At 38.7% G+C, this 23,785-nt stretch overlaps 2 protein-coding genes across 4 annotated transcripts in view; one reads left to right on the plus strand and one right to left on the minus strand.

Moving 5' to 3' along the window:
- Positions 1-23,785, plus strand: part of LOC124644433 (leishmanolysin-like peptidase) — a 97,620-nt gene that overhangs the window by 62,766 nt on the left and 11,069 nt on the right. For both annotated transcript variants that reach the window (XM_047183772.1, XM_047183773.1), the window contains exons 5-7: positions 17,059-17,170; positions 22,171-22,297; positions 22,805-22,946. In XM_047183772.1, coding sequence (XP_047039728.1) covers positions 17,059-17,170; positions 22,171-22,297; positions 22,805-22,946 — 381 coding nt within the window. The remainder of the gene's footprint in view (positions 1-17,058; positions 17,171-22,170; positions 22,298-22,804; positions 22,947-23,785) is intronic.
- Positions 200-11,451, minus strand: LOC124644435. Of its 2 annotated transcripts, XR_006986061.1 has the most exons (8): positions 11,322-11,451; positions 8,222-8,425; positions 7,554-7,700; positions 6,500-6,656; positions 5,741-5,992; positions 5,098-5,257; positions 1,325-1,706; positions 200-1,227 (listed from the first exon to the last, which is right to left on the minus strand). XR_006986061.1 is itself a non-coding variant. In XM_047183776.1 (7 exons), exons 2-7 carry the CDS (start codon positions 8,420-8,422, stop codon positions 1,577-1,579), a joined length of 1,047 nt encoding a protein of 348 aa, XP_047039732.1. In that variant the 5' UTR covers positions 8,423-8,425; positions 11,322-11,451; the 3' UTR covers positions 200-1,576. The 2 variants fall into 2 exon arrangements, 1 of the variants encoding a protein (XP_047039732.1); XM_047183776.1 differs by having other exon boundaries at positions 200-1,706.

Here is a 23,785-nt window from a genome sequence, read left to right on the forward strand (position 1 = left end):
ATTGTCCGAGCTCCCGCACAAAGAGTTATATTCACTATGATATGAAAATCTTTTGAAAAACAAGCTTATAAAAGCGTGTTAATAAACATTATGTTTCTTAATACAAAGGCTTTTCAGTTAAAATATCGTTTTGTTTTTCCGCTTGTGTTTAAGAATGTTGATTGCAATAACTTATTTCAGGTCAAATAAAACGAATGAATAAATTCTATAATACATATAAAATATATTTTTTTATAATAGGTATTTGTGTTATATATCACAAATAGTATACTTACGAGTAGCAATGTGAACTAGTTATCTATGGAAAACAAAAAAAGATCGCTGTAGGTACTATTTTTTACCCTTTTTCTTAAAGAGTATACGTATAGAAGAAACATAAATATGAAAATTCCCAGAAATACAAGATATCAAAATTTTGATCTCATTCGTTCTACTGACAATGGTTTAATAATTTGGACCCATTCTAGAGGTATATTAAATCAGTCTGTGAAGAGAATAAAATATTTGTTTGTATGTTGTGTATCTTAAAATAGTTTTTGTCCATTGTAAGTGTCTATACTTTGATTATTATCAAGTCATTTATTATACGCCAATAGCGGGCTGATCACTGTACATTGATTTCATTAAAATTCAATTATTTCGTAAATTACACGAGACGTTTACATGAAATGCTCAAATTATTTTTATATGTACTTCAATCTTATCAAAAGCATATCTTATATAAAGTAGCTAAAACATAAACAATTTGAACGACGATTTTTTGCAACCGACTTTGAATCCTAATTTAACAAATGAACGCATTTTAAACAAATTATTAATTTATTTTATGAAATTACATTTATTACCTACTTAAAATTAACGAAAACTACTTAAAAAAAAAATCATAAACTTGTAATATAAGATAACAATTACAGTTTGCATTTTTACACAGGTATATTTATAGAATATATTACTTTTTTCCTAAAACTAAATAGGTACAGGATCACGAATAAAAAATCTCTCTCTTTTACACTTAAGTGCTTCAAATTAAGTCAGTTTATTTGATATACAACACAAAATCAAATAATCATGAAAAGTCTGAATTAAAATGATTTGAATGAGTAATTTTCAACAAGAGATGAAAATCATGTCTGTCTCTCTGAGCTTTCCAAACGGCTGGTAGACGCCTCCCGTGACCAAAAGGCTGGCAACAAATTACCTTGGACAAAGAATAAGCATTGCCATACAACAATCGATCATCGATCTCAGTGGCGTGCACTTGGAGAGGCCTATGTCCAGCAGTGGACTGCGATAGGCTGATGATGATGATGATGATGATGATACAGCAATGTTACCAGCTTTTTTGGCCACGCTCCCGGTCGACAGCGATGACGAGTTTTTTGACGCTTTTCAGTTTTAGTGGAAATTCTTCTTTTATAACATTTTTTTTTGTAAATAACTCTGAAGATGAAAGTCTGTCTACAAATCCTTTTGTTTTCGTCAAAATAACATTTAAAATATATACATAACTAGCTCAACTCTTAGCTCTCAAGTGTAACATTAAATTAAAATATTAACATTCGTTGTTATAAATTAGTTAAGTAACATAGTTAACTTTTTCCCCCACAATAGGTGTCTCGTAGCCAATCAGCTTGTTACAATTTGGACAATAATGATTCTTATATTTGAAGAAGTCTAGGCAGTACACGCAAATCAGGAATGGGAAACTGAAACAGAAGGAAAGAATTATAAAATGTACACACTATATATACAAACTTAAACTACTTATCTTTATACAAAACTAAAAATAAAATACTATATACAAAATATATATAAACATAAAACATATATAAAAGAACATCGATCAGGCGTCGAAGTATTCCTCCGCATCACTGTTCTCCGGAAACGTGCCCAGAAGACTGGCTGCATTGCCATTATAATAATAAATAATAGTAGATATAATAATTAAGATAATAAACTAAAACTACTGTCATATACCTAAGTAGATGTAAGCTTAACTAATAATTAATTCTAGATATTGTTAACTTCTTATAAATTAATGTAATATATATATATATTTATAGTTTAAGTCATTATTATAATACTTTAGTTTTAAGTTAATTTGCTGCGCCCTAACAGGGTAATGTGTACCCAGCATAAGATGCATCTGTATACATTTTGCAATCTATATCTATACATATAATAAATCTGTAAAAAAACTGTGTCTGTACATTGAATATATTAAAAAAATAATAATTGGGTGGGGTTTAGAAACAGTAATGGAGCACAAATCCAAAAAAAAAATTATGTCTGTTTGTCTGTATGTCTGTATGTCTGTTTGTTTGTACACGCTAATCTTCCGAACTACTGAACGGATTTCAATGATTTTTTCTTTGTTGTATCAGTATTAGGCCTGGTCAACATATAGGCTATAATTTATCTTCGAAACTTGAAGACCTGATGCAGAACTCCAACAGACCAATAAAACTATAAAAGATACAAATATGGTGCCGTGGCAAAAATTGTTTCATTTGATAAGCATTTTCAGCTGAGATAATAAATTTTAAGATCTGAAACACCTGATGTGGAACCCCAAGAGCCCAGTTTTTCTGTACCATATACAGGTATGACGTTTTAGCAAAAGTTGTTCAATTTGATAAGCACTTTCTATTGACTTATACAAATTGAAGATCTAAAACACCTGATGTGGAACTCCAGGGGCCCAGTAAGACTATAGCATATAGAGGTATAACGTTTTAGCAAAAGTGGTTCAATCTGATAAGCACTCTCTATTGACGTATAAACATCGAAGATCTGGAACACCTGATGTGGAACTTCAAGAGCAATACTACACTTGAAATGTATAGAAATGAATGTTATGAAATAGGTATGGTGAATCAAAAAAGTCCGTCTTTTAGATAACCCTAAAATAATGGACACGTATTTTTTCTTTTCTCCTTCTCACTAACAAATAATAAGGAAGATATAACACGCTTGAATTTTGTGTTAAGTCACTGCTTAGTACAAATTACATACCTAGACGTGGCGTCACGAGCCCCTCTGTCACGAGTCACTCTCCGAATTTGTTGCGTTATATATATCTCATTATTATTTTGTATGTCTCTTCCAGACCTCGGGACTGCAGAGTTCCGAATTTTCGGGAGGAAAACGTGGGGCCGAAGCCAACACGCTGAAGCCCTTTTGAGACAACTTTAATGAAATGGTGACACAAAACCGACGATTATCCCTTTATACACTATAGAAATGAACCCAAGGACAATCCCCGGTGGGCGTCGTTAAAAAGAAAAAACAATCCCCGGTTCTGTGTTATACCATTGCTAACTGTGAATGAATACTACTTGGGCCTATTGTGATGGGATGCTATTGGACTAGGAATGGGGAAACTACGGGAACTATGGCACCTGCCGATGACAATGTATTAGATACATGTAAAAATGGCAGGTGGAGACTCGCCAGCTCACTTACTGGGCCCCCGGGAATCAGTCACTGAATAGCAACAAGAGGGCAACAAGAAGTGTGAGGATACCTCGGCGGATTTTAAACGCAGATTACGCGCTCCCTGTGGGTCACTTACCACGAGGCACCTATCCTCCGAGCAGGGCTACTAACCCTGCTCTAGCGACTCCACTCTGTCAGTCTGACGGTCAAGCCAAGCCAGAGGGTTGAGACCTACCCCCGTCATGGTTCACTCCGACCGGCCGGAGATGGGGGACAGTATACTCTCCCTGGAGAACTCAGTATATATGCCCCGCGGGGTCGCTACTCCCCGTCATCAGCCTCAGATGTCCTGCGGAGCTTAAATCTCATTATTATTGTCGTTATTATCTCAAGAGCCTTTGTCCCAATTATGTTAGGGTCGACTTCCAGTCACGATGCAACTGAGTACCAGTGTTTTACAAGGAGCGACTGCCTATCTGACCTCCACAACCCGGTTAACCGCTCAACCCAACACCCCTTGGTAAAACTGGTTAGACTTACTGGCTTCTGACTACTCATAACGACTGCCAAGAATGTTCAATGACAACCCACAGTTTAACATCCCCTCCAAATAACGGTCATTGGTATCCAAAATATACGTAGAAAGTACATACGAACTTAGAAAAGTTGCATTGGCAGGTACTTGCCAGATCTGGAATCAAAGACGCACGCTCATACTTGAGAGATTGGTTCTCTACCCACTAAACCACCACGACTTCCACTAAGTCATCACGACTTTGTCATCTCAGTAACATTTAGTGTTTTTTTACGTAATAATACGTGTAATATTTTTGCCACACACAACTTAAATGCGGACTAATTAGAATCACTACTTTTATTTATCGCTATGGTCACGTCTATTGCGGTTCAGTTCTTGGCGTTTTGTTTAGTCTGCTGTGCTTTTGCCGTTGAAGTACAAAAATTAAATATATGGAACGTTTCTAATGGCTATGCGTATTCCGTTGTTTTCAAGCCAACGGGCCCTTAAATTCAATATCAGACGATTCAGATCTTTGATTTTGCTGACCCCGTAGTCGCTGGCATAAGGGACAGGATCCGCGTACGAAGTCGCGGGCAGAAGCTAGTAAATAAATAAATAAATAAATAAATAAATAAATATAAAATAAATTCAATTATAAATGCCAAAGTCAAAAACGCTTATTCAAATTCTGCTGATAAATCAGCACTTTTGGAACGTCAAAACAAAAGACCCAAAACGCCCGCCCTTCACCACTTCCTGTGTTATGGCTGGGAAGAAGCAGTGAAGAACAAACTCCCTAGCAACACATGTATGTCTATTAGGTAGCTACCTATCTATTAGGTGGCGACTCGACACATAGGTATAGCGGTCAAACTTAAAACCACCTTTTTTTCAGCGTCGGGTGTTAAAACCCCCGAAAAATCACATCTACTGCAAAAAACTTGGCGTATATTTAGTTCTTATGTTCATCATCCCCTTTCAATTACTTCTGTCAGGGGTTTCACCCAGATAAATTAGCCTCTAAGGTGGCTAAATCAAAGAAATTTGCAAATCGGTCCAATGCTACCTGATTCTAGCTCCTTCAAGCAAACAAAACGAACTCTTCAGCTTTGTAACATTAATACAGAATGTATACTTACAACAAAAATAATATAATACACGCGATCATGTGTGTTAAGGCGCCATTTTCTCTGACCACCAGGGTATAGACTCGGGAGCCGCAGTGATGACAGATCAGGTACTTGCGGTCATAGTTCTGTGCGCCCACTGGACTGCTCGCTATCACTGGGCTTGGTGGTTCTGGAATATGTTGTAATGGAACATTAGAATTTGGGCATATGTATGAAAAAATATTTGGTAGTTTTTTATATATTTATTTGTTTTTTTGAGCATTTTTGGACTTCTAAGAAGTTCGTTTGGTTACAGATTTCTGAAATTACAGCTAACTCCAAGTCGAATTCACATACGAGTGGTTCTGTGCCATTAGCATTACCTATAAAACAGCAAGAAACACGGTTGTTCTACGGGAAATTATCTATTCTAGTTTTCAATATTTGTTGTAATAGCGGCAAAAAAAAAATCCGTAAAAAATTCAATTGTTTAACTATCAGGGATCATGAGAAATAGCTTGGTTTAAAGGATCCATCGGTAGACGCTAGGACGTAGACCGGGAAACCCTAGGTTTAGCAGTTAAAGGTGGCTTTCCATGTGACCGAGATGATGATATTGCAATACGCAGGCAAGACGCACATACATACATTAAAAAACCATAAAATTCCTTACTTGGCAGTATAACTTGAGTCCTCGGTCCCTGAGGAGTTTCAACCCTCAAAGGCTCTACAATAGGAGTCTCCCTAGGAGTCGCAACTTGGGGAGACATCTCCGTGTATGCCGGGGGAGGTTCAGGGAACTCTGATATCGGTATGGGAGACAGAGGAAACCCGTCAGCTCCATCGCCCCCGTAAACTTGACTCTCTTTCAACATGAAGCTGGGTAGACCGGGGGTTTGTCGTGAAGTACCTGGTTGGGGTGTGCCTGAAAGTAGAAGGTAGAATGGTTGGTGTTTGGTTTTGAAGGTTGAAAAGAAGGGCACATGAGGCTATTTGATTTCTCGCAATTATGATGATGGAAATTGATTTTCTCAAATTTATGGTTTTTTCTAGTTACACACCATGGTATGGTCGTGGGTCTTTACGTTATGTTTTTGAAATAACTTCGTACCATGTCAGTTCGTGGATTAGTAACAGCCATACGGATTGATCTATAATAAGGATGACATGATCTTTGGTTCTCATAGACAGAAAACTGACAACCAGTATTTACAAGAGGTATCGGGTTGCCCCAGTAACTGGTTGAAGAGTTCAGATAGGCAGTCGCTCCATAAAGCACACGGGTACTCACTCAGCTGCATTAAACTGGAAACCGACCCCAACATAGTCTGAAAAATGACTAGGCAGATGCAATACAAATAAATATTAAAATTAAAAAAAAAGTAAAAAACTGTCCTTCTTACTTTCTTCAAAATACCATTCAAATACTTACTAGAGCCAGCCCCCACTAAGTTCAAGGTGTCAGGCCTGACAGCTGGTCTGGCTGGTGGATGATACGAGGATTCGGAGTCGGAGGACATTATAGACCTCGTGTCGTCCTTGGGCACATCTATGCGCCGGTTCTCGAACGGATCGTACATTATTGTGTCCTGTAATTAATGGTTGCAATATTAGCACTGATATAAAGTCGTGGTGGCCTAGTGGGTAAAGAACCAACCTCTCGAGTAGGGTGTGGGTTCGATTTCAGGTCAGGCAAGTACCAATGCAACTTTTCTAAGTTTGTATGTGCTTTATAAGTAGTAGACGCCAATGGCTGATAAAAAGGTGAAGGAAAACATCTTGAGGAAACCTGGACTATAAAGTCTGAAATCGCCAACCCGCATTGAGTAAGCGTGGTGATTAATGCTCAATCCTTCTCCGTGTGAGAGGAGGCCTGTGCCTAGCAGTGGGACGATAAAAAGGCTGTAACAGTAACAGTATATACAGAGGCCGGTAATAGAGAAGCTGTCTTGGTATGAGGAATGAGGATCATGTTGTGAGGAAGGTGACGAGTAAAGAAGCGATGGATGATTGTGTGAATGACAGTATGGTTCCAAATAGCGTTGCTTATGTATGTTAACACGTCAGTTAGGACGAATTGGAAGAAAAAATATGCTGCGCCGATCCTAGGGGAATGATTGTATCTATCTATACTTATATTATAAAGCTGAAGAGTTTCGTGTGTTGGAACTCGCTTATCTCAGGAATTACTTGACCGATTAGAAAAGTTCTTTCAGTGTCAGATAGACCATTTATCAAAGAAGGTCATCCATATAAAACCGATAGCAGTACTAGATAGTAAATAGTGTTGTAGGCCTGAACTGCAATACTGTAATAAAAAAAAAGCAAAAGTCATTTATTCAAAGTAGGCTGAAAATCAGCACTTTTTGAACGTCTTTACAAAAGACAGCCCCCAAAACGCCCGCCATTCACCACTTCCTATGTGTTTTTGCTGGGAATAAGAAGTGGTGGAACAAACTCCCCAGCAGCAAGTGTAGTGTCTTTACCTGAACAAACTCCGGTTCAACATCTCCAGGACTCTCAATGCTCCTGGAGACCTCGCTGCCAGCCTCTGGTAGATCGATGTAGACCACTGGGTTAACGTCCGGGTCTTGTTTCGGAGGTACCGTCTCTTCTGATTGAGAGGGGGCTGCCTGAAACCGTGAGACCACTGGTTTCATTAGTATTTTGTTGTTTATTATGTTTATATTCCTACTAGCTATTCCCTGTGGTTCATTAACAGCCATGTATTTATTTGCATTCCAAAATGTAGCCTCAAATGTTGAAGAGGCTTAAAACAAGGTCCAATAGGTACAATTATGGCCCCTGTAAGGGTCTTAGCAAAAGAAGGCATTACAAATAATTGCTTTCACTCGGGACCCGGGAAAAATACGTAAAAAGTAGCCTTTGTGCTTTCTCAGGCTTTGGTCTGACTACCAGTGTAATTGGTTCAGTAGCTTTGGTGTGAAAGTTCTTCAGATAAACAGACAGAGCTACATAAAATAGTAAAGAGAGATCAGGCACGTGTATGTGCTCTCTGATGCACGGGTGTATCTATCATCACTTTGCAGACAACCCCCAAATTATTTATTAGGCTTGACTCGAAAATTGAAACCCCTTGCTAAGCAGTTATTCTACTGACAACCAGTCTCAAGGCAGCTTAGACTTAACATACCTGTGGACTATTAACCGCCCTGCTAGCGCTACTGGCAGCACCAACGACCGCCGACCCTCCTTGCATGGGTCTCCTCGGTAGGTTGGCCCATCTTGACGCAGTCTCAGCGTCTATAGTTGGCACATCTGTCACCATGGGGTTGACGTAGGGATAGCCTTGGTAGCCAGCGTACCCGTAACGGCCTTGGCTAGAGGATTGCATTATCTGGAAAGGGTACAAAGGCTTGTTATAGAATAGAATAAAATTGAATTGTGTTTTGCAAATATGGGTATACGTAGGTCTTTTTCTTGTTTTTTTAACGATGTCAAAAATCATCAAATGACCCCTCCCGCTGTGGGTTAGCAGCGGTGAGGGAGTTTCAGACTCTTACTGACTAAAAACCGTCGTGTTCCGTCGTAGGCCTTTTACATACCAGGGCCGCGGTATGTCTTTCGAACAACCCGCAGCCCGGCAGGGGTATCAAGTCTTAGGTCAGTATCAAAATGTGTGAAATAATGTGTGCGGCGTTCTGTCGATGATAGAATTAAAAATACAGATATGTATATCATAGCAAGCCCTGTAGACGAAAAATAAGAGAGTTAAAAACAAAATAGTTAATGTTGAAAACGATTGATTGGATTTTTAAGAAATATGTGTAGTAGCCACAGCTGGAATACGCGCTGGCTCTCATCTTTAAGGACATTTAAATTAGTTTATTTGTTAAGGAGCTAGGGTGCTACATACATGTCGGCCAAAGCTTATAACACCTATTTTTGCGGCGGGAGTTGCAAAAAGAGATAGGTTTAACTTTTGGGACACATTTAAAGAAAACCTGCTTATCTGAGGAACCCTCAAAAATGGGATTGTGTATCTTGTTCCTAGAATTTTTGGCGCGTTCCATTTTCTTTTCATATTTCTAGCGTTATTATATTATTTAGTAAAAAGCTTTTACTTCAAACGCTAGAGGTTCGTAACTCGCTTTTCAAGGAAGTTTACTATTTGGTTATAAATAGATTTCTAGTAGTTATATGCCAGTGCCAAAATTTTCAAGTGCTTCCATCAGTTGATCTGCAGTAGTACTGCTCCAATTCAAGATTTGACTAAATTCATCTTATTTATAGAGCACTTTGGTTTCCACGTTTTTAAACTTATCTACATTCATTTCTAAAGGTCCATTTAGTACATTATCATCATCTGCTTAGCCTTTTGTCCCAACTATGTTGGGGTCGGCTTCCATTCTGACAGGTGTGCGGATGTAGCTGAGAACCAGTGTTTTACAAGTAGCGACTGCCTATCTCACCTCCTCAACCCAGTTACTCGACTATTATCCCTCGGTAACAATGATTGTCTAACTTTCTGCCTTCTAACTAAGCGTAACTACTGCCAAAGATGTTCAAATGACAGCCGACTAATTTGACGTGCCTTCCGAAACACGGAGGATCTTGTCATGACAAGATGGTCACCCATCGTCCGTGCTATGCGTTGCTTAACCTTATGATAGATTGACCCATGCGGCTGTTACTTGGCCACATGAAGAACAAAAAAACTAGCGGAGATGTGATAATGCGAGTGTTAGGGGGACGAGTAACGTTATAATCATCGGCACGAATCTTGAGCGCTGACCTTCACCTGCGCGGAAGTAATTTATTGGGTCCCTTTTGTGGTATGAAGTGAGGCGCGGGGGCGGTCTAAAGCGGTGATTGGCCCGCAGTGCATCGCGTCATAGCCGTCACTCGGGATTGGTTCTTTGCTAATAAATCACTTCTGCGCAGGTGAAGGTCGGCGCTCAAGATTCGTGCCGATGATTCTACTAGCTCCGCCCCAATATTTTTATAGGGAACCCGTCGATTATTTTCAAAATAAAATCACCAATTTTTGACAGATTGGTTTTGATTTGACAAGTTTCCCGAAAGTCTCGTTAGTTTTCGTAAGTTCGTGCTTAGACACGACCCAAGCTAAATGTGACAACGAACTTTAAATACTTACTGATAATAGTAAAACATGTACAGATAAAACAAAAATCTACATTGTTTATGTGGGTACGTTATCTGAAATTATCGAATGATTTTATTAAGCGTTTTGTACACAGTCAATAAATTAGTCTTTGTAAGAATCTGCGCAGTTACATTTTTGTGTGTAAAGATTTTAAACACGCTTTTACTAGGTCCACCGGCATGTAACTATGTAATGGAATCTAAGGTAACTAAAACCATCTTCCAAGCATCGTAGCGTCATGAAAATTGGCAGCTGTATGTAGTTCTGATGACAATACAATAATATGGTACTGTCGAACTGATCTGATGATGGAGCCGGAAGATATGAACTGCAACTTCATGATGGAACATCGTGTAATTGCTGTGTTTGGACTTGTTTGTTATAACGATATTTACGTGCATTTATAAAAGCGTGTTTTTCTAGTATGTTCTATACTTTGAATTTATTTAAGTAAATAAAGCTTTAATTAATTCTTTCTTTTAATCTTCTAAAAAGAAGAAAAACCGAAAACCCGACTGCGTCGAAAAATTTAGAAACGAGCACAATCGCAGTTAGAGGGCTCTCGTAACTCGTAACTAGAAAAGCAAGTATTCCTAGAACTGACTAGGTACAGCAAAAATACTGAAGTTGCTGTTCCCTTTTGATTCACGAAATTTTTGTCTTTCAGTTTTGTACACTCATTTGAATTTTCTAAAAACATCTTTGTCTTTCACTAACGATAATTGAAACAAACCCAAATGTTACGTTTTTCTTTTCATACATTGTATTTACAAAGTTTTAAGTCGTAGAAAAACATTTGAATTCAGAATTCTAGAACGGCCATGTTTTTTCGTCATACTTAAAAAAATGTTATAAACAAATTGTCTATTCCGTCAATTCTGTATCGATTTACGCAGTTTCTAAACTTTTTTGGGACGTTTTTTATCAAAAGAAAGTAAAATAAACCATTTTGATGAATAATTAGAAATTTATTTAATAATTATTTGTGACTTTACACCGTGTTTACAACGTCCAACAATTATATCTTCGACTTTGACGCAACGAAACGTCACATTACAAAAAAAAACATTTTACACACACACATTTCTATCAAAAAAATCCTCAAAATGAAACAAAAATAACACACCTGTGATCCTTAATTTTAGTAGCAATCCTTAAACACACAAAAAACACGTTATTTTCACTATTTTCGACACGATTTTTCACAGTTGACTATTTCGGTGTCGCCATATTGTACAGAATGAATATCAGAGAATGGTTATCTTTTGTCAGATAAGATTAATAGAAATGAAAATGTACGTGCACTGCAAAATAACATTATTTGTATTCTTATACTAGTTTTGGAATGCGGTTTTGCTTGTTAATATATGTTTGAAAAGGTTTTTTTACGAGTTAAATTCATGCCTGTCAAAACCTCCTGTATATTGAGATTTATTTACAAAAACACATTTTCTCATTTTATCTTGACACAACTACTCTAAATATTTATTTTGTGTCTATGTTTCTTGCTAAGCCTGATGATGGTGATGAGGCTGTTCTCACATAAGAAGATCAGCCAGCTGCGCAGATCGTATTATAGTGCACAAGCATTTGCTTGGTCACAGGTGCACTCACTATTCCTTAAGGAATACTCCGGCTATAAATTAATTTAGCCGGGATATGGGACAACAATTTAAATAACCAAAGAAACTACATAGTTCTATGTCCAAAGTACCCTAGGTAGGTATAGGTACGGAACCCCTATCAAGGTACCACAGTTTAAAACTACGGGGTTACTGCGGAACCTTACTACTGTACATGCTACTGGCCGGATTTAACACAATTTCCAAGAAGGGTTACCTATGGTTTCCATTTTATTTATTAATTTGTTTCATTAAAAACATTTGTTGGCGTCACTATACAATCTTGTTTTAATAAATCTGATGCCTGTCTTTGAGTAGAGTCTATTTGAATGCTTTATCTTTTCTCGACTTCTCTGACTTTCGCCCTATCAGTCTATCAGTCTATCAGTGATTTGACGTCATAAATAGACGAAGTTATTTTGACGCTTCCGAATTCCAACAAACTTCTGTCTGTATGTCTATCTTTAATTCTTTTTCTCCTGCCCTGTTCCCAAATTTTACTTGGGGTCGGCGCAATATGTCATTTTCTTCCATTTTCCCCTGTCACTCGTCATACTGACACTCACTCCCTTCCTATTCATATCATCTTTCAGGCAATCCATCCATCTTTTCTTAGGTCTATCTATCTCTAATTCATTGATACATAAGTAGTTTTTCAATTTTGAGCTATTTTAATGTCAAATTAACGTATTTTTTAGGTTAACGTATTCCGTACCCAAAGGGTCAAAAGGGACCCTATTGTTTTCGCTCCTCTGTCCGTCCGTCTGTCACCAGGCTGTATTTCATGAACCGTGATAGTTAGAGAGTTGAAATTTTCACAGATGATGCATTTCTGTTGCCGCTATAACAACAAATACTGAAAACTAGAATTCAATAAATATTTTGGCTCCCATACAACAAAGGTGTTTTTTTCCGTTTTATAAATAATGGTACGGAACCCTTCGTGCGCGAGTCCACTCGCACTTAGCCAGTTTTTTAATAAAAAATAAATAAAGGCGAAAGATTTCAAATGTACGGTTTTTTTTCTATATAAGTGTTTTCTGAAATGGGTTCCTTTTTCTTGTAAATACATAAGTTTTTTTATCGTCCGACTGCAGGGCACAGGCCCCTTCTCATATTGAGAACTAAGGAGTGTCAATCACCATGATTGCTCACGTCGGATTGCCATTTTCAGACATTAAAGGCCAGCTTTCTTCGAGATATTTTCCTTCACCTTTATACATACGCGCATAATATTAAAAAAACCGACCAAGTGCGAGTCGGACTCGCGCACGAAGGGTTCCGTACCGATTTATAAAACGGACTGCCTCGTTGGTCTAGCTGTCGCAAGTGCGGCTGCTGAGCACGAGGTCTCGGGTTCGATTCCCGAGTCGGGTCGAAATCGCTTTGTGGGTTTTAGAAGACTTTCACAAAGCAGCCCGGAGCCTGGAAGCTGGTGACTGATACACCCGTGCATCGGAGAGCACGTAAATGTCGGTCCTGCGCCTGATCTCTCTCCGGTCGTGTCGGATTACCGTCCCATCGGGCTATGAGAGTGAAGGAATAGTGAGTGCACCTGTGTCTGCGCAAATGCTCGTGCACTATAATATGTCCTGCGCAGTTGGCTGATCTCCTTACATGAGAACAGCCGCCGTAGCCGATAATCGGCTAGGTGGACATCATAAAACGGACAAAAAAATCACGTTTGTTGTATGGGAGCCCCCCGAAATATTTATTTAATTCTAGTTTTCAGTATTTGTTGATATAGCGGCAACAATAATACATTCGTGTTCATGAGATAAAGCCTAGTGACAGACGGACGGACGGACAGAGGAGCATAAACAATAGGGTCCCGTTTTACCCTTTGGGTACGGAACCCTAAAAAAAGCTACACAACTGACGAAGCAGACCCCAAGATGGTTTGGCAAAGACCCGTACATATTTTGACGTAACAAAAAAAGTTCCAAGTACATCTGAACCTCATTATAGTTCGGCCATTCAGAGAATGCGTTCCTGACACGTCGCGATTGAACTGACGACGTAATAACATTCATTGATTATTGATATAATAATGTTGTTTTAATGCTCCTCAATTGTTAAAACGGTAAACAACCAGCAAAAATATTTTATCGTAACTGCAACGCCATTGCAAAGTTACGTCGTCAGTTCAATCGCGACGTGTCAGGAACGCATTCTCTGAATGGCCGAACTATAAAGTTATTTACCACACACTAAAGTATTCAGGAAATCATAAAAATGTTTCCAACCTCATAAAGATAATCAGGTCTATGATAATATACTATTCAGTATTTAGAATTCAGATAAGATTTTGTTTTATCGTGGCCAGATATGGTTTTCCGAACGTCATAATTGGATTTGTGTTCTGAAATCTAACTCGGTATGCTGTTCAGTGTTCATAAGGTGCGGAAGCTAGTGTTACAATAAGTAATGGGTTCCGAATGTTTTGTTCAGTTCATAGCTGTCAGTTGTCAAGGGTATATAACACTGGTCAACAGTGGTTTTGGTGCCGAAAAGCTGTATTATTTTTTTAATTTAGGACCCTATAGTAATTACATAAATAGCAAAAATTTTGATTTTCTACGTGTAGTTTTCTAGATTTTTTTATTAAACAGAAAAAACCATAATTACACCAAAAACAACATATATTAAATTCTTATGTACACAAAAACTTCTTTTTACGCGATTTTCGTGAATGAGGAGTAGCAGGACAATCACGCTGCATCCCCCAGCAGTAGTCAGCCATCATATGCTGATCCCATCGGCCTTGGTACCTCTCTTCCATAGTTTTTAGGTCCTGATGAAACCGCTCCCCTTGTTCTTCGCTATAGGAACCAAGATTCTCTGGAAACTGGTCAAGGTGACTGTGGAGATAATGCACTTTGATGGACATGTTACATCCTAAGTTTTTGAAATTCTCCAGCATGTTGTTAACAATTTCAGAGTAGTTACTAGACTTGTGATTTCCCAGAAAATTTTTTGTAACTTCAACAAACGAATTCCACGCAAGTAGCTCCAAACTGGTCATTGAACTTGAGAAATTAGTATCATTTATTAATATTCTTATCTGTGGTCCATCAAAAATACCCGCTTTTATCTTTTCTATGCTTAGACTACGAAATTTTCTCGTTATATAAGAAAAACATTGCCCATTTTTATCTAACGCCTTCACAAATTGTTTCATTAGTCCTAGTTTAATGTGCAAGGGGGGCAATATAATTTTATCTCTTGGAACCAAAGATGGGTTTATTACATTCTGCTTTCCCACTTCCAACATCTCACGTACAGGCCAATCTCTATTTCTCCAGTGTTGCTGTTTAGCACGACTATCCCACAGACAATAAAAACATGGGTATTTGGTGTATCCACTTTGCTGTCCTAATAAGAAGTTAACCATTTTTAGATCTACACAAATGCTCCATTTGTGTTCATTATATTTGATTTTTCCTAGAACAAGTGCAATATTTTGATATTCTTCCTTTAATTTGGTTGAATGAGCAATGGGAACTGAACCAAATTGGTTGCCATTGTGTAAAAGAACACACTTAAGGCTTCGTTTAGAACTGTCTATGAAGAGACGCCATTCACTTGGTTGGTATTTTGAAAGACCCATTTTGAGAAGTAGGCCTTGCACATCCGAACAAAAAACAAGATCATTTTCCGAATTAAAAAATGGTAGCAAATCTTGCTCTCTTGTACGATAGAATGTCACTTTCGTACCTGACGCCAACAAGTTTTTTTCTTTTAATCTAGAAGCCAACAACTCTGCAGATTCTTTAGGTAGTTCGAGATCCCTTATTAAATCGTTTAATTCGACTTGGGTAAAAGGTTTTGGCTCTGAAGACGCTGTTTCTTCAATGTCACTATCGCTTGACGCGTTACTATCGGTTTCTTCACATGATGATTCATAGGTAAAACAAAACGTTGGAACAGGTACTTCCTCTGAATGTGGTAAAGGTCTTCTAGCCGATTGTAAGTCTGGATAAATCATTTTTTTAACGTTAACACCATGCAAATTGACACAGCAGAAGTAACAGTCATCGAAGTGATTTTTTGGTTCTCTCCATTGCATAGGCACCCCGAACCTCATACGGCTTCTTTTACCACTGACCCATTGTCTCAAGTGTTCATAGCACATTTTACAAACAATTTGCGGTATCCATGGCTTGTTTTTATCTTCAATTTGCGAGTTAAAGTACGAAAAATAGGCACTTTTTATAAAATCTGTAATAGGTTTCCTAAACTTTTTGACTGTATATTCCCCACAAATGTAACAAAACATATTTGGATCATTGACACAACTTCTACGCGATGAAGACATTGTATCAAAATCGATTTATTTATTGAAAGAGACAAATAAGACTTGAAACCGTGCTCACGAAAGTACTATTTACTGCAAAGTTAAAAAATAGAGGGTAGACAAAAAACTACACGTAGGAAAAAAAAAATATATATTTTTAGTGTTGTCAATGCATACCTAATACAAAACCGTAAATGAGATCTCGGCACCAAAAATTTTTTTTTCTTTTGTTGACCTGTGTAATATATACCGTTGTTTGTACTGACTGTTAAGGACTGCACTAAAAAAACGGTCAGACCATACCTCCCTTCTGTCTTTCCAGTACCTGTCATAAGGATGAATTCATGACGTCATGAGCACTGTTCTTTGAACTGAGTTCTAGGCATGCTTCGCTTTTATTAGAAAATCAAATCAAATCTTTGATACGAGGTTTGATTATACTCGTCAAATAGCTTTGCCGCTCTTAACTATCATAGTAACAGCGCAATAGTCAAAAATTTTAAGCAACACAATACCGCTCGAGATACTAACTTCAGCGTGGAAAAGTCGTTTGACAAGAGAACAAACGCCTGCAAGATTTGAGAGAGCAAGTGTGAAACAGTAACATTATGCTTTAATTTTATCGACAGTATTTACAGTCTTCTTCATTTTCTTAGAGAATTATGTGCGAAAAGTAGTAGAAGAGAAGAGTAGTAGTAGTAGTTGAAAATATGTTTGATTTATGTATTTTTTACCTGCATTAAGCGCCGATACAAAGAGAGTAGAGAACTTCTTTTGACTTCCTAAGACTATGAACAAAATACTACCTACTGCGCATACGTGAGGCGTCAAATAGCTTACCTCAGAATTGCAAACCTAGGTGGCACGACCTGCATCATATTCAGCTTCATAAAGAAGCGGCGAATTTACACATTTTTTACATTACGTTATTATGTTTGTTACAGAAAATGTCCCACACGACAAGTATTCGTCCGAGACGGCAGGACGCATTGCATCGACAAATGCAATGTTGAAACTATGTGTGGAGAAGTTAAAGTTCCTGAGGAACATTTAAATGTAAGTATTATTCATCATCATCATCAAGCCTTTGGCCTTTGGTCAGACTATGTTGGGGTCGGCTTCCAGTCTAACCGTATGCAGCTGAGTGCCAGTGTGCCACATGGAGCGACTACCTACTCAACCTAGTTAACCGGGCGACCCAGCGCTCCTTTGAAAGACTGTTAAAGAATTTCTGGCTTCTGTCTTCACGTAACGACTGCCAAAGATGTGGCATGAAAGTCGGCATCCACCAATTTAACGTGCCCTCTAAAGCACGGAGGAACTCATCATGACATGATTGTCACTCGTCTAAAAACCGACTTCGCCAAGTTTACTATGTTTCATACTTAGCTTTTTCTTAGCCTTTGACATCCTACCTTTATTATCTGTCCAAGAGTAGGATTATAAAGACAGTCAGGCCAAGCGAATTAATTAAGTCTAGGTAGAATGAAATTACATTTCCATGATCACACACTTGATTTACAGAATCATTTTTATTCGTAAAAAGCAAGAAAAATAACCATAAAATACTGAGCACTACAAAACTGTTTATTCAGTAATCAGAACCAAGACTTTCTCTTTGACTCAATGTTACCCTTCTCATCATGGAGTCGACCTGGCAAATCTTTCTCCCACCAGTTATCTGATGCTTGCTTTCCAGGTACAACCAGCGTGGCTGGTCCATTAGCAGCCACTAAACCGTTATTCTTAATTCTCTTAGTGTCGTACTGATCAAATTCATACGCTCCCTTGCTTGTTGTCAGTTTTACACCACCGAAATTTCTATGTCCATCGAAGGATCTCTTTTGGTTAAAAAGCAGGTTTTCAGAAAAATCATCTAACGTATCATTATTTTCAGTTAGTTTAGCATTCATATCGTTTTCTTCAATTGAGTTTAAGTTAGCTAAAAGTCTGTAAGGTCTTCCTTTTTTGGCTTTTTTTGGTTTCAAAGGTTCTAAAGGTTTTAAAGTTTCACTGTTGGTTGTTGATTTAGTAACAAGGTTTTCTTCAAGATATTTACTAGCTTCTTTTGATTTATCGAATTTGTCATCTTCTTCGCTTATTTTGGATTTTTTCTCTGGCTCCAACGGTTGGTTCAATTTTGGTTCAAGTTGTAAATATCGACTTTGCTCTTCGGGTTGTATTTGAACGGTTGTTGTTTCTGCAGTTGTCTCAATCTCTTTGCTCTTTTCTTCTACGGATATAGAATCAGATTCTTCTTTTTTCTCCACCGTTTTTTCTGTACTTTCTTCTTTAGATTTCACAGCATCTTGAGCACCACTTTCACCGTGTCTTTCGATATTATATTGGTCATTTTCTTCCGAAACTTGGTCTCCCTTGGGTTCTTTTTCCTCTGAAACATTTGCGCCCATGTTTTGAGCTGCTTTTGCAATGAAGTCAGCTATTTTATCTGCCAAGGAATCGGATACGAATTTCCGAGCTAGTTTTTTAACATCTTCTACGTTTGCTGTTAGGAGAACGAATGACTGAGCTATATGTGTTAGAAGAAGTAGATGAAGACCTGAAAAAGAGTTGTACTATTTAGTAACATGTAGACAGGAGCTTGCGGGTAAGTAACAGCTGCACGGATCGATCGATAAGATTAGGTTAGGTAACACTTGATTCGGACTGTCATGATATGTGACCTACGACTTATATTATGACGAGTTTTCTTCGCTTTGTGGATGGCACGATAAATTAGTGGGTCCCAGCTGTCATCTAAACATTTTTGGTGTTACGGCTAGAAGGAAGTTATGTTGCCATGGTAACTGATATCAGGTCAGTCGCTTCATGTGGTACACTAGTATTCAAAAATCTGGTTAAACTGGAAGCCAACCCCAATATCATCTCCCGAGACTTTTCTCAACTATGTCGGGGTCGGCTTCCAGTCTAACCGGATTCAGCTGCGTACCAGTGCTTTACTAGGAGCGACTGCCTATCTGACCACCTCAACCCAGTTACGACCGTACCTGAGCAACCCGATACCCTTTGGTTAGACTGGTGTCAGACTTACTGCCAACCCTAACCCCAACATGATGAAGAAAGGCTAAGCAGAGTTAGGGATTGGAAAACTGATTTGTTTTCATTCATCTTAAGTCACAGTACACTTTGCCAATGGTATTGGTCTTTTTTTTTTAACGACGACAAAAATCATCAAATGACCTCTGTGGGTTAGCAGCGGTGAGGGAGTGTCAGACTCTTACTGACTAAAAACCGTCGTGTTCCGTCGTAGGCCTTGGCCCTGCTGGGCCCCGCTGATGGTACTTGCCAGATTTGGAGTGTTGTAGATGTAAAAATTCCTATCACTTACCAATAAAATTAAACCGACATAAAATCAACATTTTAAACTAAAATGTCGCGTATGTATATAGCAAAACCACGGAATATACTTTTGATATTATTTACGATCGCTTAAAGTTCGCTTAAAGAAAACCATTTATTTGGTATTTTTATTGTTTTTGCTTTGACTGGAGTTTCGATCAGAGTTTGCTTGTATTTATTTATATTGAAGAATTTTTAGTTGTGTTTGTTTGTGAAATAAAAATAAAGGTAGCTAAATTTTGCTGCATAAACGATGTCTTAATCCAGAGTTACCAATATACATACTGGATGTTCCTTGCGATACCATCTTGTGACTGTCCAACCCTAGTTAGATCTGAAAACATCAAATACCTCGGAGTTCAAATAGATGACGGGCTGAGGTGGGACAAGCAGATTGACGCTCTTACCTCAAGAACAACGCGCTTAATTTACGTCTTTAAGTCGTTGAGAGAGTCGGCCAAATTTGATACGCTGAAGATGGTGTATTATGCTCTTTGCCAATCTGTTATTGGCTATTGTATTACAGCATGGGGCGGAGCAGCGAAGAGTAATATCTTGAGAGTAGAAAAAGCACAAAGAGCTATTCTTAAAGTAATGACTAGGAAACCCTATAGATTCCCAACTTCTGAACTATACGCTAACTGCAAAGTCCTCACGGTGCGTCAGCTCTTTGTGCTCCGATCGATTTTAAGAACACACACTTCGCTGCCACCGCCAAATCCTAATAAGCGACAGCAGATCATAACAGGATCCCGGCATAAAACCACTTTCGCTGAACATCAATTTTTCACACTTGGCAGACATATATATCATAAAATTAACAAAGACCTAAAAATTTTACAACTAAACACCAATGCGGTTAAAAATAAAGTAACAGAGTGGCTACTAGAAAGGGACTATGCCTACACGGAGTCTCTACTTACATACATCTCCTAAATTCTAGCGCACTTCAATTTCTTTAACTTTCACACACTGAAATATAAGCGCACGCACCCCCCGCACGCTTCACATTGTCATACACACACACTGTCTCTCAAAATACTTACCTTACACACCATTCCACATACACCATACACACACACGCACACCATACACACACACCCCATCATACAGATAAAATATACACCTTACACAATTTTGGAACACATACATATTGTAGCTGAGGTTAGACGACACCGTCCATCAATTGTTGTAAAATAGCATTAGAGTTCTGAGGCTTTTCACTGTTCCTCAAAATACAGGTTACAACCTAGTTTGAGGGACAGGGCTGTAAAAATATTTAGTACAGTTTTACAACATTACTATATATCTTAGAATTGTGATATTGTAAACCTATTCTATATCCTTGTGCTTCTTTATGTATCTGTACATTTTTGGTTGAATAAACATATTATTATTATATTATTATTATTTTTTGTATGTCTCTTTCTGACCTCGGGACTACAGAGTCCCGGATTTTTGGAAGGCGAACGTGGGGCCGAAGCCAACACGCTGAAGCCCTTTTGAGACAACTTTAATGAAATGGTAACACACAAAACCGACGATTATCCCTGTATACACTATAGAAATGTACCCAAGGACAATCCCCGGTTCTGTGCTAAACTATTGCTAACTATGGATGAAAACTACTTAGGCTATTGTGATGGGATGCTAATGGACTAGGAATGGGGAAACTACGGGAACTATGGCACCTGCCGATGACAATGTATTAAATACATGTTAAAATGGCAGGTGGAGACTCGCCAACTCACTTACTGGGCCCCCGGGAATCAGTCACTGAAAAGCAACAAGAGGGCAACAGGGACATGAGCGGCTGAGAAGGGTGAGGATACCTCGGCGGACTTTAAACGCAGATCACGCGCTCCCTGTGGGTCCAGCATCACCGGCCCACTCGCCACTTACCACGAGGCACCTACCCTCCGAGCAGGACTAACCTTGCTCTAGCGACTCCACTCTGACCGGCCGATGAAGGCAAGCCAAGAGGCGGGAGACCTATCCCCCGTCATGCTTCACTCCGGCAAGCCGGAAGTGGGGGACAGTATACTCTCCCTGGAGCACTCGGATATATAGCCCCGCGGGGTCGCTACTCCCCGTCATCCGCCTCAGATGCCCTGCGGGGCTTATTATTATTATTATTTTACCCGCGTTCTGAAGGAACCTTCTGCTTGCTGGTATCCTTTCTCAGGCTCTAGATTATCATGTGTACCTCTGAACACTCGGCACATTGGTACTCAGAGCTTCATCCAGCTAGACTGAAAGACGACCCTAACATTGGGAAAAGCTTACTAGTTTGACTAGACACTTAACTAAAGATAGACAATTGTTATACGACTTTTTATACAAACAACAAATAAACATCTGCTCAAAATAATGATTCAATTAACTTAGTTATAGTAATGTATTAGCTTACATAGATTTTTCGCCGCGTTTTATTTTTATACTGAGTTTTTAAATTTAAAATATTATCTATCAAGAACGTTCAAGATGTTTTTTGTTCTTCTTATGCTCTTTATGTACTGGTACATAAAGGGCTTTAGCAGTGAAATGGTGGGTTTTAGTGGGTTATAATCTGACACTTCCTCACGCTTTACCCACAGCGGGAGGGGTTCATTTGATGATTTCTCACAAAAAATATTGTTTACCTTATGTAGTGGTGTATAGATAATGTCATTCAAACTGTATTCTCTCATTTCCAGCTATGCTACGTATGCAACAGTACTGGACACAACTGCAGAGCTCTGCCGCGACAGATCAGAGTGGAGGATGACGCACCTACTGATATCGATGGCAATTCCATCAATGATGGCACTGAGGTACCACCAGGTATGGCAATATTGGAAGTATTATTAGCTAGCTGTTTCTGTTTCACCCTTGTTTTCAAGGAACCTAATGGCCGCATCAAGAAAGAGAGGAGCATAATAGCCACCTTCAATATGTGGGTTATTGTATCTTTTGTACTGTACCAGCTTTTCCTTGGGGCGTTCTGTGGGAACTACTTATAGCATCAGGATTGAAATGAATCCTTCCTTCCTGCCTTCCTGGATAAACTGGCTATCTAACACTGAAATATTTTTTCAAATCCTGTAATATAATTCCTATGATAAGAACATTCAAGCATTTGAGTGAATTCAAAACAGACAGGAGTGACAATTACAAGCAACTAATGCAATTGGTAGCCACAAGGTAGTAACTCTCTACAATTAAGTACATATTTGAGAGATAACATGGAAAGTGAGCAGTAGTTCTACCAGAAAGCATTTTAAAGAAAACGTGGGGACCTCTGATCCTGATCTCACCTTCTGATTAAATTCTTCTTACCTTCTTCTCCAGACACAGAAGAGCCAGAAGACTTTCAAGGAGTAGAAGACACGGATTTCGTGTTGTATGTCAGCGCGGTGGAGACGGAGCGATGTCGGCGCGGACAAACTGTGGCTTATGCGTCACATTGTCAACAGGAGTCGGCTTTGGACAGGTGAGGTAGCTACTTCTGTTCTTGGATTTCAAGAAAGAAAGAAAAGAAAAGAAAATAAATTTTATTGCACAATGAAAAGTATCCTATAACCTGCCCAGGAGTATGATGAATCATTGTACCAAGTTTCGTTGAAATCCGTCAAGTAGTTTTTGTTTCCATAACGAACATAGAGACTGACAGACAGACAGACAGACAGACAAAAATTTTTCAGATTGCATTTTTGGCATCAGTATCGATCACTTATCACGCCCTAATTAGTTATTTTGGAAATATACTCAATGTACAGAATTGACCTCTCAACAGATTTATTATAAGTATAGATAAAAGACGCAAACACGCACTTATTGGACATAGACAGAAATAATAACAGAAGGGGAAAATATGCGTCTTAAAGCGCGCAATACGGCCCTCGCTCAGCATAATGCTGCGACCCGAAACGAGACAGAGTCCCAGCGCTGGTTTTCAGCGACAGCCGGAGTTTGGTCAAAAAGAATGCTAGACATGACCAACCTTCAACGGCTGTGTAACATCACCAACTTTCAGTCTCAGGGCTGCTTTGTGTTAGTTTTTAAAAACTTTCAGCTTTTTTTAATTTTCGCATCGCGTGAAAACAAACAACAAGACATTGAGTGACTTGTCACTAATTCCTTGACAATTTTGTTGTTTTAGTATAATTAATTCATCATCATCATCATCATCAGCCTATCGCAGTCCACTGCTGGACATAGGCCTCTCCAAGTGCACGCCACTGAGATCGATTTTCAGCTTCTCGCATCCAGTTCCTGCCAGCCGTCTTGCGCAAGTCATCACTCCACCGTGCCTGTGTATAATTAATTAAT

Source organism: Helicoverpa zea, chromosome 30, assembly GCF_022581195.2.
Source record: "Helicoverpa zea isolate HzStark_Cry1AcR chromosome 30, ilHelZeax1.1, whole genome shotgun sequence".
In the NCBI taxonomy this organism is placed as follows: Eukaryota; Metazoa; Arthropoda; class Insecta; order Lepidoptera; family Noctuidae; genus Helicoverpa; species Helicoverpa zea.

What these genes read in the sequence shown, in the direction of transcription:
- LOC124644435 (XM_047183776.1), bottom strand. Translation starts at nt 8,422, where the DNA reads ATGCAATCCTCTAGCCAAGGCCGTTACGGGTACGCTGGCTACCAAGGC. An exon ending in GGGCGGTTAATAGTCCACAG is followed by an intron (nt 7,701 to 8,221) that starts GTATGTTAAGTC and finishes TCACGGTTTCAG; the next exon opens with GCAGCCCCCTCTCAATCAGA. An exon ending in CTTAGTGGGGGCTGGCTCTA is followed by an intron (nt 5,993 to 6,499) that starts GTAAGTATTTGA and finishes TTCTACTTTCAG; the next exon opens with GCACACCCCAACCAGGTACT.